Source organism: Enhydra lutris, unplaced genomic scaffold, assembly GCF_002288905.1.
Source record: "Enhydra lutris kenyoni isolate GAN:26980312 unplaced genomic scaffold, ASM228890v2 scaffoldscaffold3, whole genome shotgun sequence".
In the NCBI taxonomy this organism is placed as follows: domain Eukaryota; kingdom Metazoa; phylum Chordata; class Mammalia; order Carnivora; family Mustelidae; genus Enhydra; species Enhydra lutris.
The window spans coordinates 6,717,553-6,731,844 of NW_019154087.1; the positions used below are offsets into that span (position 1 = coordinate 6,717,553).

The following is a 14,292-nucleotide window of genomic DNA, read 5'->3' on the forward strand; positions in this document are numbered from 1 at the left end:
GAACATTTCCTCAAGTTTCAACAGTATTAAATTGTCAAAAATATTCAAGAAGTCTCAATTTTGAAAAAGGTCACAATTCACACTGTTTAGGTATGTAGAAATACGTGTCTATATGTGATTGCGAAGAGTGGTAGTCATAAAATTTATGTAAATTGTTAGGGTTACTGCTCTTACTTCCTTTTAAAACTAATCTTATTTGTGTACTGATTTTTTTAAACGATTTTAGTATTTAATATTCAGTCCCATTTACCACAAACTCATCAAAACATGCTCGTTCTGGATTAAATTTACATACTTTTTACTGGGGATGACACACCAAATTTTGTGAAAAAGTATAATCCTGAAAACAAATGCACTAGTCTCAAACCAAGTAGTATATGATAGAACAAGATTGATAATAGTTATAATAGCAATTGCTTTCAAAACCAGGGATATTAACTAAGTTTAACCTAAATAGACAACGTAGGAACTACTAAAAAAATATTAGTAACTTGCCTAAAATTTTCTTTAAAAGTCACTAAAACTATTAGTTTGTTAATCTTGAAAATGCAGTGGCTTTTCAAGGTTCAAGAAGTTATTGAGTATAGTCAATGTCCAGGAGACTGCACATGGAGCCCACGTGAGTACAAACAGAAATTTTAGGGAGCCTCGCTGGCTCAGTCAGTTAAACATCTGCCTTTGGCTCAGGTCCTGGGATCAAGGTCTTTATCTCAGGGTCCTGGGATCAAGCCCTGCATCAGAGTCCCTGCTCAGCAAGGGGTTTCTGCTTCCCTCTCTCTCAGCTCGTGCTCTTTCTCTGTATCTCTTAAATAAACAAATAAAATATTTCTTTTTTAAAAAAGAAATTTCTTTGGAAATACTAAAATTATTCTGTGAAAACAGAGCTATGCAAATTTGTGTTTTGGAAAAGGGAGAGTTTAGTCACCAACGCTCACAAGTTTCTTGAAGACAAAAATCATCTTATTTGCTTATTTCTTCCCAGTACTTGACACACAGTGCTGAGCAAATTAAAAACTGTATACATTATCAAAATTCACTTACGGGCTAATTTATAGGGAACAGTTATGCATTTGATCTGTAAGCACATTATTTTTTATAAGCACATTAAATGCAGAGTGGCCAGGGATTGTGCCTTAATTTGGACAGAAATCTGCCTATGAACGGTAGATAATTGACTTTGCCACTTTAAAGTCTGTTGAGCATTTCTTGGACTCATTCTGTTCTTGATCTGAAGTTGTATGAATTGAGAAGATTTCAAATGCAAATGTACTTTGTGTGTTTAATACTGACAGTCCAAATCATCCTCTATTAGAGAACACTCCTATTTACTCACTGCCTAAAAATTTAAAACAAAACAAAACAAAAATCTGATTTTGATTCCCTCTCTAGATGCCTGTATCACTATATGCAGCATCTGCTGTCATAAGCTTTTCTCATGGATTAGAAGAAATACTTTTAAGACATTAATGGTTGTCTGTTGTACAGCAGATGATTGACAACTCATGTTTCTTTTTTTTAAGATTTATTTATTTTTAGGGACTCTGGGAGAGAATAAGATAGAGAGAGAGCGCGAGCACATGCATGGGGGGAGGGGCACAGGGAGAGGAAAAGAGGGAATCTCAAGCAGGCTTCACCCCCAGCACAGAGCCTGAGCAAGGCTTCATCTCACAACCTTGAGATTATGACCTGAACCGAAACCAGAATCAGATGCTCAACCAACCAGCTGAGCCACCCAGGCATCCTGGCTCAAGTTTCTTGATGACAGCTCTGCCAAGGCAAAAGAGGGCAAGCTCTTTTCTTCCATTTTCTTTTCCACCCAAAGCCATTTCCCAAATTTATCAGTTTCCCTAGGAGAGTCCATCTCATCATTTGACTTCCCTACTAGAATTGCCCCAGATTTAATACAGGATAACTTTCTTTCCTTCAGACTCATAGCTGCAAAAGAATTATCCCATTTCTGGGGTAGGTGATGCTGCCCTCATTGTCTTATTCATATTGCTTTTCTAAAGAGAGATTTCCCTCAATGTATTACTTTAGACTTCAAAGTCAAGTATCAGTAACTCTCTTTTTGGCAGCCATTTGCCTTAAGACCATGTGAATAGAGTAAGAAAAGGATGGCCTGAGTGAGCAGATTGCTCTAGCAAAATGGAGTCTTATTTTGATCAACATCTGTACAGTACACGATATGGTTTCAATCTGAAATCGGGAACTCCGTGACATTGCCAAAGAACTAAGTACTTCATTGGTTATTTTATTTGAGCTAAAATGGTACATAGACTAAGATCCTAACTTTTTGCCAGAATACCACAGTGACTCTACTTTATAGTTTGCAACTTGATTTAGGAGTTTGGTAAATTGATTCATAAACTAATAAAATTAGAATCATCCAAATGGGTTGCCTGGAAATTATCTGCTTTTATGCAGTGCATTTTTAGACATTCTGTGGGACTTTTTATTTTAATTATGTATCTTCAGATATGGGGAGTCTTTCACAAATGTTTTCAGTGTATCTACCTTGACAGATTCACACATTACAGGAGGATTCGAAGAGTCTTTTATTCCCTCAGCATGTTCCATTAATAAGTGCAAAGAGTCCTTAGGTTACCTTTATAAAGTCACTTTCGTCAGAATTGCCTACATGAATCTTAACATAATTATGAGTCTGACATATGCACACTGTAGAGTACATAAAAAGACTTCCTCCAAAAGTTTTTATGGTAAATGCCAAAAGTATGTCTTTAAATCTTAATCCTACTTCATCACACTTCACTTGGATTTTAAAAAGGTTTATTAGCATTGCAAAGATGGAGGTTAACTTCAATTATTATGGACTCAGTAAGAGACATTTGGACAAGTCTTAGTTACCTTGAATTCAGACATAGACTTATCATTGTGTCTTGGAGATATTTTGCTCACCATCACTCATTCCAGCAATATAAATATCATTCTGTTTGAAAAATTTTTCTTGCAAATGATCCATTTCATAAAAAATAGAAGTTTATTTTTTAAATACAAATTTCTGCAACTTTCTAATCGTAGATATCTGTTATTTTGGACATGTTAGTGTCTCAGCAATAAGGAAACCAACAGCTTTATTTTCGTACATCTTAACATGCTTCCTGTGAATATGCCTACAGGTTTGGCTCTGTCATCCAGGATAGCATGAATCAATCAATGTTAGCATAGACATTTACTTCCATTATACACATCTCTCCTTTTGTCTTCTCGATCTTGGACACCAGTGCAGAGAGAGTGCATAGCCGCCTTCTCAGGATTCCCCTTGCATTTAAAGATGCTCTTATTTCATCTGGTAGTAGACATACATGAAGTTTTGCTTCCACAATAATTCTTTCTGGGCCTGTTCTGAATTATAGTCTTACTTTTTACCATTCATCCTTAAGATTCTTGTAGTGTAGCTTTTGCTGATATGTAGACAAAGATTTGGCCTTTCACTCTCTGGTTGTTCCTCCAACATAGAATGTTCTCCTCCTCTGGGCTTCCTCATGCCACTGCCCTGCCCAGAGCACCATTATCCATGAGAGTCCATGGCTTGCTCTTGTGCCTCCTTCAGCTTCCTGCTCCAACGTCACCTTTCCAGAAAGGTCTTCCCTGACCAATCTGTCTCAAATAGCATACACATATAGAAGGGGATGGGGTAACTGGGTGATGGGTATTAAGGAGGACATGTGTTGGGATGAGGACTGGGTGTTACACGCAGCTAATGAATCATTGAACACTACATCAAAAACTGTGATGTACTACATGCTGGCTAACTGAAAATAGTAACAAAAAAATCAACCAAATAAGTTTTAAAAAATAATAATAAAATAAAATAGCATACTCATTCCCAAATCAATATCTAGCCCTTCTCCTGCTTTAGTTGGCTTGCCAGCACTTATTTCCACTAGATATCACACTGAAAAATTATTACTGCATTTCTATATTGATTGTCTCTTTCCTTTACTCCTATGTAAGTTCCACCGAGGGAAATACTTTGTTTTCTTCACTATCATATCCCATGATTTAGAAAAGGGCCTGGCATGTAAAGGTCACGAATTATTGTTTGTGATTAAATGGATTTACACAGGACACTGACCTTTATATCTCAGTTTATTTCTCTGTTGAAGGAGAATATTGTACTTCATGGTCTTAAGTCCAGAATATATTTATTGGCAATGATTTTCAGAGATACATAGATGATGTTAGGATTGGATTATTGGTATTCATTTGTTCATACCAACATTTATTAGAACCTAATGCCTTTTCCCTCATTAACAATAAATGAAAATGTTGAAATCATAATAACATTGGCTTATAACTTTTGTGAGTGATAAACTTTCCAAACTATTGGCTTGGCTCAGTAGTAGTAATGATATACATTATTAATGTTGTGACATTTCACTCAGAGTATCTTTAAGGAATATTTACTAGGTTCATTATACACTTTAATATTTTATTTCATGCTGAAAACTCTAATAAATGTATGCTAAAATATATTTCATCTGCAGTCTCATTTTTCCTAGGGAAAGGCAAATTTAGTCCTCTTGAAATGCTAGTCCTTTTTTTTTTTTAAGATTTTATTTATTTATTTGACAGATCACAAGTAGGAAGAAAGGCAGGCAGAGAGATGGGGAAGCAGGCTCCCTGCTGAGCAGAGAGCCTGATGCGGGGCTCGATCCCAGGACCTTGGGATCATGACCTGAGCCGAAGGCAGAGGCTTAACCCCCTGAGCCACCCAGGCGCCCCTTGAAATGCTAGTCCTTTTAAAATTAATACACGACACAAAATAAATTAGGAAAAAATCGCATTGCTGAATTACTGATTCAAAATTTTAAAGCCATTTTCACCTTTTACAGATTAGTTTTACCAGAATGTTGAATCCAAATAAATAAAAATGCATTTTCATTAAAATAGTGTTTTGTTCTTAGATGGAAAGTTTGGAAGTAATAAAGTTGCATGGTGATATGTGTTATCTTCTACTGTAAATAAAATATTTATAAGGGGCATAACTCCCAATTGTTTAGGCCAGTTATATTTCTCACCAACCTCGGTATTGGCAAACATTGTGATAGCAACAAGGAAAAGAGAAGTTTTTTTCCATTTTTCATTTTGATCTTCATTTCCTTACAATGATTTTAATATATCTGAATGAACCACTGACCAGATCCACCAACTTAGAAATTTCAAGAAACAACCCTGAAGACAAGACCAACAGTAAGAACTAAGTGATTGGAAACCTGGAAAATGTTGCTACTCTAACCCGAAGGGTCTCTTGTGGGCGTGGTTACACACCATTCCTAACAACAGGCTCACTGAGGCATCTTCAGTGTGCACATGGGAAAAAGCCCCAGAGTGACTGTATTGCAGGCAATCCAACAAACACTAGCAGGGGCTGAATTAAAATTCTGAGGTCATGATTTTAAATGTGAACATGCAGGTCACTACTTACCGTTAATTTTGGAGAGTGTTACCTTATCAATTTACCTATGATCCCTCCCCTACTTCCACCATAGTGCATGCTTTGTCACGTCTCTATTTCAGTAAACTAAGTGTTAGTCTCCATTTGAAGCGAGACGTGCATTCCATACATTTCCGATTTGTTTTGCTACAAGTATTGTTCTAGCTTCAATGGAAAAAATTTCTAAGAAGAACCAAAGACTAGAAATTTTCCTATAAAACTCCTATCATATTCCTAAATTGGGATTGATTAATCAAGGGGTAATAATTCTCTACCTCACAAAGAATTCTTAGAGAAATAGCATACAGAATCTTGGCATCAGGTTTGGCCCTCTTAACCCTTAGCCATAATCATGGTTATCATTTTTACTTTTAGCTCTGTTCTCAATTACAGAATTTATATCCTTGAAGACATCTTGAGCTGCTTCAGAGATTCTGAGAAAAAAGTATTCTGTTTTGAGTTATGCAAAGCAATCAGCATGTTCCCATATTTGGCACATAAATTCATAATACTTAAATTCATAGGGAAATACTAAAACATGTTGGCTCATCACAGGTGACAAGAAAAAGATCAGATTAGTATCTTACATTCAGTCTCTAAACTACACTGTAGGAATGTTACAATTTAGATTAAATCCACATTTTATTTCCTATTCTGAAACAACAAAAAACCCCTCATCATTATTAAATGACAAAATAATTCTGGCATGTATGTCAATCTGTTGGTATTAATTTAAAAATACTGTATTTACTAAAAACATTTACATATTTTATGTACCCAAAACGTTTACATATTGTTAAAATCCCTATTCAATATGGCACAGCCAATGTTAGAGGATAATATTCTGAAGAAATATTAGTTATGGGGCAGATATTTAATTATAAAAAGTTCTGAGATTGTGAGATAATTTGCAGAAATCCTATTTCAGTTGTAACTGTTTATACACAATGAATTTTATTCTGGACTAGTCTCTTCTGAATTGTTTCATTCTTAGGTGAATAGTTGAAAATAGAGGTTTGTCTTGGCTAGGATAGCATGTAAAATGTGTTTAGAATTTATGCAGCAGAGTGATCAATAAATTAAAGACAGGTATGCATAGCAGAGACCTCACTGTCATTCTTCCTATCTACCATCTGACTTAGAACATTTTGGGCTGGGTCCTTGGAGAAAATGAGACCCAGACATTTTTCCATAATTAGGTTTAATTCATTGCTGTTCCTATAACTATAAGCCTGGTCTAAAGCTGGCCTTCAGTGAACATACTCTGCTGGGAACTTCCAAACTTTTATTGCCTGAAGGCTTAAACCAGGTTCATAACAAAGTTAATCCCCAAAGACGAAATCTCGTCTAGACTCATTATGCCCTAGGGAATTTCAAGAACTCTGACAGATAGAAATGTACTAAAGTGACCTTAAAATATCTGTCCTGGAAATTACCACACTGAGGTTTTTTAGAAGAAAATGATGTCGCCCATTCATAGTTCACCTTGTCTATTGACAAGTAGAGGTTACTCAAGTTGGGCATAAAAACAGTATAGAACGATGAAAATTTAACATCACACGATGGATGCAAAGTATTTTAAATAAATATTTTAATTCTATTGTTCGCATTTACAAGTAGAAAGCATACAGTATGTTACAAATATCAAAATGTGAAAAATATGAACGTTACATAAGTAACAAATGTAAAAAAAGTATTTTCTTACCTTCCCTGAAAGTAAGAAAACTTTTCAGCATAGGAAAATATCAGTATCAAAAACACAGCTTAAGTGTAAAAAAAAAGTTTTTACACGGTATTAAAAAATGATCTACAAAATGGCGGAAAGAAAGGAGAGTTGAAATTCGACTTTATATAAATTATAAAACTGGGTACTTGGGATAGATGTTAAATGGTTGAAAAACAAGTCCAATTATAGGCTTTCTTTAGGTTGATTCTTTAAAATTTTAAAAGCATAGAACATTTTTCAATAAATAACTTCCAAAAGTGTCTCTGAGAAGCGCTGCTGAGAACATCATTCCACAGTAAGAAGGGAAGCAGAGTTCTAAGGAAAATATGCAGTCATTTTGTTCCTAGTGGAAGCCTGATGAAGGTCAGAAGACCAGAATGGTTTATTAACAAAAAAAAAACCAAAAAAACAAACAACAACAACAAAAAAAAAAAACAAGAGAGAGAGAGAGATTCAGAAGTTTTAACACAATTTTGTAGGAAAATTCTAAAGTGCTGAACAAAATGACTTAACTTTAGTACCCACTGTCATGTAAAACTTAAATATCAGACATTTCTGAGCAACATCTAATATGGAATCTATAATTCTGGAAAGTGTTAATACTTAGTCTTTCGTTCAAGGATAGGAGGGCTCTTCCTACACTTTACAAGGATTGCTTAAACCTCAAGGATCTTGTGATGCAAAACATAACAATGATAATACAATGGAAACGATACACATACCCCACTGTGAAAGCACAAATTCATTTCTGCAATGGCAACGGTATTAATTTTAAAAAATCACAAATCAAACATTGGTAAATAAGGAAAAATTTTCCAAACGCTGCATGCCACATAACTAGTTACAAAATACGATGCATGCAGAAAAATAAATTCAGCCAAGCATATTTAAATTAAAGACTTGCATTGAGTCTGTTTCAGCAGCATTGTGGTTATTATTTTTTTTAAAGTTTCCCTCCAACACCAGTCCATACGGGCCTGTTTTGCAAATGGAACCCACCTTAGTCGACAACCTTACAACGGTTTGAGTGTCCCTTGTTTTTCGACTTTTATAATGCCAGTACATAAAGTTCACACATACTGCTCTGCTTCCCCATCTTTGGGGACCGGCTTCGTTGTCCCACTCTTGCCTTCTTCGTTTGCTGCTGCTTTTTCTGGGAGAGATGCCAAATCCTTAAAAACATCTACATAATGGCCAAAGCCAGGGCCCCAGTTCAAAAGGTTGTCCCAATTGAAATTCCCTGCTTGCTGCCCAAGTTTCAAGGGCAGTGTGTTGTCAGCAACCCCTGGGGCTGCCACCTGTGTGCCCACAGGTCCTCCTTCCGCCCTGCGGCCATGGTATCTTCTAGGCTTCAGTCTGGCTCCATAATTATCTTCGTCATCTGCATCAGATTCGTTGACTTGAGATAATTTAGGCATCCTGGAAGTATACACCATTGGCTTTTCCCTGTCATATTCCATCTCTGAGCAAGTGAAAGACTCATGCGAGTCACTATCAGAAGAAGATTCTGGAGCTGGGATGCCATCCGCTGGGTTCCTTGTTCTGGACAATGGCCTCCTGCAGTCCTCTTCTGAAGAAGACCTTCCGTGATCTGCACTGCAGATACTTGGGTTTCTAGGGCGAGGGGTGTTTAGCCTCTCCACCTCTTCAATTGACAGTCCTACCGGAGGAGAAGACTCCAGAGGAATCTGCCCAATTGGCTGCTTTAAGCGACTCCCTGGTCTAGAACCATGAGAGGCCATGGCCTGAGGACTCTTACTTCTCCTTCCCAGCCTTGTGGCATAGTTGAAAATGCCAGGTTGGCAGGCATCCCCGTGCATTTCCAAAGTATTTCCATCTCTTATAGGCAGATGCAGTTCCCTGGCCGGGCTGTTCCTGTAGAAAGTAGAGGACTTCGAGAATGGGGCTGGGCTGTGGCGAGACAGGGGATTGGGGGTTGGGCAAGCGGAGTGGCTCAGGGAGCTGGTTCTCAAACCCTGGCTGTATGAAGGCTGGTAAGTCAAACTGCTCGCTCCTAAGGGCATGGGGGACTGTCTCGCGAAGCCTAGGGGGCTGTGTCTCTGGATAGAAAATTTTGGCGTGTGGCTGCGGAACTGCTTATAGTGTTGGATGATGTCTGCGTCTGAAGGGGCGATGCTGCTGGCGTTGTCGATGTCGTAATGCTCTATCTCTTGCTCTGGAGAGGCCAAGGGGGCGCTGGGGATGGTTTCTGAACTGTGGGGAATGTCAGTCTCATCGTAGATGAGGTAGGGGTTCTCCCGCTCAATGATATCTGGCTTCGGGTTCCCCTCGGGCTGCTTCCTCACAGTCATATCATCCCCGTAGGGGGGGATATTGTCTGGGTCATCAAAAGCAACGTTCTCACTTCCCTTCTTCTTCTTCTCCTTCGGTTTCTTCTCCTCTTTGGGTTTTTTGGTCTTCTTCCCCCTGCACTGGTTACACAGAATCAGGCTGAGGACCAGGAGGGCCAGGACTGTGGCGCAGCTGCCCACAATGGCCGGCACAGCCCACAAAGGCAGGGAAATCTCTTCAGGACCCTGGCTCAGAACACAGACATGGCCTCCAGGACTTCCAGCTTTGCACACTTTCCCCTGAGGACAGAAGACACCGAGGCAGGCCACCACCGTCTCACAGGTCCTCCCGGTGTGGGACTCTGGGCAGCTACAAGTGAAGCCAGAGTGCAGGCCTGGCTCACAGCTGCCCCCATTCTGACATGGGTGTGACGCACAGTCTCCAGGAGGAACACACTTGTAGGCATACCACTGATTAATGCACAATAAGTCACCCCAGCAGGGGTTGCTGGCACAAATGTTGGGGCCACGACAGCCAATCTTCACGGAGGGATCTGTCTTAGAGATGGAGGCCAAGCTATGTTTCCCACTGAAAGGAAGACTTTCACCACCATACAGCATAGAAGCAATACAGCCGTCAAAACCTGCAGCAGAAAGAAGGAGCAGTGATGCATTTTATTTATTTTTTTTAAATTTTTTTTTAAGATTTTATTTATTTGACAGAGAGAAACACAGTGAGAGAGGGAACACAAGCAGACGGAATGGGAGGAGAAGCAGACCTCCAGCCGAGCAGGTAGCTCGATGCGGGGCTTGAACCCAGGACCCTGGGATCATGACCTGAGCCAAAGGCAGACGCTTAACGACTGAGCCACCCAGGGGCCCCGCAGTGAGGCATTTTAGAGGAAACCAAGACTTAAAATGCTGCACTGGGGGACTCTGATAAAAAGAAGCTGCACAATCACGTTTGGTAAAAAGAAGCCACCTTCTCAGTACCATTGCCCAGTCCAAAGATGGTAACTCTGTGTGTCTTACAATGTAACTTAAGATCTAGAAGATTTCCATGACAAAAGTATGGAGAGAATTGCTCAGATATTGCTCTTTCTGAAGATTTATGAATGACCCAGGCTGGATTTTCTTTTTCTTCTTCTTTTTAGTTATTTAATTATCTATTTGTCTTATTTTTATAGTCTACATACCAAAAATTGCATACATAGAAATAAAAGGTATTTAAAAATACTTACAAAGAACAAAAACAGCAAACAGAAAAAAAAATAGACTAATAGCTTTAATCATTAGATATCATACATTCTCCATGGAGGCGATATTGCTCTCAAGGAGTTGAACACTGGCTCCTGCAGAGCAAAAGACAAAGCTATTACAAAGTTTTGTGGTCCCCTAGAGGACGGATATCGAGTATAAGTACAGCATGAACACTTCATGAGGTGGGAACGGCAGAAGTTAGGAAAAAAAACATCTAAATGGCTCCTTAGAGGCCAATAATAATTATTATTTTTTTGAAGTTGAGAAACTCTTTGTTGAACTTGAATGTGCTAATATTGCTAACGTTCCTGTCACAGAGCCCAAGAATCCATTTCACACTAATACAAGACTATGATTTACATTGGTTTGTTTCCTACAGCATCCAAAAGAATTAGCGTCCATATTCTCAAAGAAGTTAAGTATATAAGAACAAGTTATGACCTGGACTTTTACTTTGTGTCTTAAGCCTGTCCCTCTCCCTGCATTTTTCAGTTTTCCTGGTATCTTTCCACTGTAGTGGTATTTCCATCCCTGATACACTCTTTTTCCATGAGCTTCTGTAACATCTGCTTTTGTTCCTACTTTCCAGATTTTCTTTCAACGACTTAGTCTCTTTTACGTTTCATTTTCCTCTAAACAGCCACTGACTCCCAGGGTTGCTTAAGTTAAGGCTCTAGGCTTTCTTTCTCCTCCACACTACGACTCTACTCAGGACTTCAGTCACCTGCTTGACTCAGCTAACTCCTCATATGCATTTCTAGCTAGTGTCCACTCCTGACTGTAGTCCACCCATCCAAAAGTCTTTTGCAAAGGTGGTCCAAACCCCAAAGGTCCCACACCACCGTCTTGCTATTTCCCATAGACACACTTTTTCCTGCACTTCTCTGCAGTTTCCTCTTTCAGTGGCACTGTCCTTCTTCTAGTTGATAGGTCAGAAACCTTCCTGAATTTCATTCAAAGCATCAATGGTTTAGTTTATTTTAATTTCTAAAGTATTTCTTCCCTATCCACTTCTTACTAACTCCTTTACCACCACACTAGTTAAAACTCACACAATACCTTGCCTAGATCACAACAGTATCATCCCAGCTAACTTATGCAAGTGTACTCTTGTCCTCCTCCAATGCATTCTCTATGTTGTAACCTGAAAGATATTTAATATCACTGCATATCTAATCTTGAGACTTCTCTAAGAGAAACTTTTTGGTGACTTCCCATTGTCCTGAGAGTAAGACCAAAAATGTGACAGGTCTACAAGGCCCTGCTTCATTCTTCAACCTCATCCTTTACCTGTGACAGAAGTCTCCAATAAGCCAATAGGCCAGATTCTGTGACCTTGACTTAATCTACTTTTTGTTAAGTTCCTACTTTTGTAGGAACTACTTAGGAACTAAGTTCCCACTTTTGTTAAGTTCCTCACAATATAAATTAGGCTTTCATACTCTCCCATCTTCATTTTCATAGTTCAGTTTGAAGTACCAATGTCAATTTCCCAGGGAGGTTTCCCTCTCTCCTTTTTTGAAAATCTCTTAGAATTCTACATTCCTTCTTCACATCATTTATCATATTCTAAAATAATATATTCACTTGTATAATGATTTCATTGATGTTTGTCCTCTTTGACATATGAGGAGAGTAGCTATTTATTTAATCCACCATTGTACTCCCATGCCAAGGGTGGGGCTCAGTAAATATCTGTCATGTGAGTTAACAAATAAATGAGTAAGTGAATTAATGAATAAGTAAATATTTGGTGGACAAGGGAAGCACCATGGGCTGAATTATGAACTTGCTAGAATAAATCCAAATGGCTAAAGTAAGTGACGGCCAACAATTCATTACAGGCTTCCTAAAGACAGTTATGAGAGTCTCAGAATATGCAGAATGGGTACTATCAGAAGTCCAACTACTTTGCTCAACATAAGCATTTACCTGTTTGAGAATCTCGATGAGCTTGATTAGGTGGAATTCCTCCAAGAGATATAGTGAGCACATCGAGGCCACCGAAATCCTGGGTAGGGTGGATAATATCTCTGTTATATATTCTGTCGATGGACAATACTGTGGCTGTTCCATTTTTTCCGATTAGAAAAGTATGCCAGTGGCCATCTGCAACATACACTTCAGGAATATTTCTCTCCACTTTCCCAGCAATTCCTGCATCTGATGTAAAATGGACTTTGCCATTTTTAATCTGTAAAATGTATTAAAAATAATGTATAATTAAACTATGGTGTGCCTGAATAAAACAGAATCAAAATGAAATAAAATCTTAAAATATTGATCAATTTAAAGCCAAAAGACTCGGGCGCCTCTGTGGCTCAGATGGTTACGTATCTGCCTTGGATTTAGGTCATAATCCCAGGGTCCTGGGATCAAGTCCCACATCGGGCTCCTCACTTAACAGGAAGTCTGCTTCACCCCCTGCCTTTCCCCCTGGCTTGTGATCTCACTCGTTCTCTCTGTCTCTAATCAATCAATCCAAGAGACTAGCTGAAGAGTCTGGCTGAATCAGAGTATACTTACCCATACTGCTTCTATAAATTTAAGCAACAGATACCTTCACATTTGATTGTTTCGATAGTTTTCAAGGTGCTATTATAGTTATACCTAATTTTTCAAGATGTATAACATTATTTTCCAGAATCTGAGGTAATGACAGAGTGAAAACCCATTTCAAGTAAAGTACACCTTTTTTGTAATTAGTTATCATTTCATCACAATGGCAGGTGTAAAAAAAAAAGTCTGTCAGTTTAGTAAAACGTCCAGGGTGATCAAAATAGGTTAAAACTACTTGCAAAAAGAAACATCAATGCTCAGGGAAAAATGAAACACAGTTGGGAAAACAGACAAAAAGAAATTCTTTCATCTGTTATCTCTAACGCACTAGAATTTTAGAAGAAAGCATGCTTATTGTTTATATCATTTATTGAGATGAAAACTATGATGAATAACAAGTGAGTTCTTAATAATGAGGTGTCTGGGCAAGTCTTCACTTTGGCTGCCTTTTATAATTTATCTAAGGGATATTTGGTTTCTTTGACTTTGCCCAGTAGAACATTGGGTAACAGGATGCTCCTACTCCAGTTTCCAGCTACCAAGTTTCCAGTATTCTGAGTACTTTAGAAAAAGAAATAATTTATGAGGCAAGATGAACATTTGGTTCAGAGAGCATAATCCCACCATGCTGCCAGACAGAGCTGGTGCCTGGGCCAGGGGATGAAGTGGCACCGTGTATCAGATGACAGGGATGAAAGGGCAGATCAGTTATTTTGTCACTGGGATCAAATGTTATTTCTACATGCAACAAACACAGCGGGTAGAGCTAAATATCAGTTCATTTTTGCTTTGTGGAAAATATGCCTAACACATTTACATAGATTATTCATCCTGTAACGTTTTATTAAAGCGGCCTCTCTAGATAATAGTATATTTTAGTACCAAACTCAGATGGGAAAAGAAAAGAAAGTTGTCGTTAAATGACAATAACACTTCATCAAGTGGGCAATGTCTCATGAAACACACAGTAAAAACAGCAACTTCTCTTTGGTGAGAGC

General features: G+C 38.4%; 1 protein-coding gene across 3 annotated transcripts in view; it reads right to left on the reverse strand.

Moving 5' to 3' along the window:
- Positions 1 to 7,662: 7,662 nt before the first annotated feature.
- The window catches only part of LOC111156127 (FAT atypical cadherin 4), a 179,872-nt gene continuing 173,242 nt past the window's right edge, over positions 7,663 to 14,292 (reverse strand). For 2 of the 3 annotated variants that reach the window (XM_022516792.1, XM_022516781.1), the window contains exons 16-18: positions 12,668 to 12,929; positions 11,460 to 11,462; positions 7,663 to 10,119 (exon numbers count right to left, since the gene is read on the reverse strand). In XM_022516792.1, coding sequence (XP_022372500.1) covers positions 8,255 to 10,119; positions 11,460 to 11,462; positions 12,668 to 12,929 — 2,130 coding nt within the window. In that variant the 3' untranslated portion in view covers positions 7,663 to 8,254. The remainder of the gene's footprint in view (positions 10,120 to 11,459; positions 11,463 to 12,667; positions 12,930 to 14,292) is intronic. The other variant, XM_022516772.1, reaches the window with a different exon arrangement.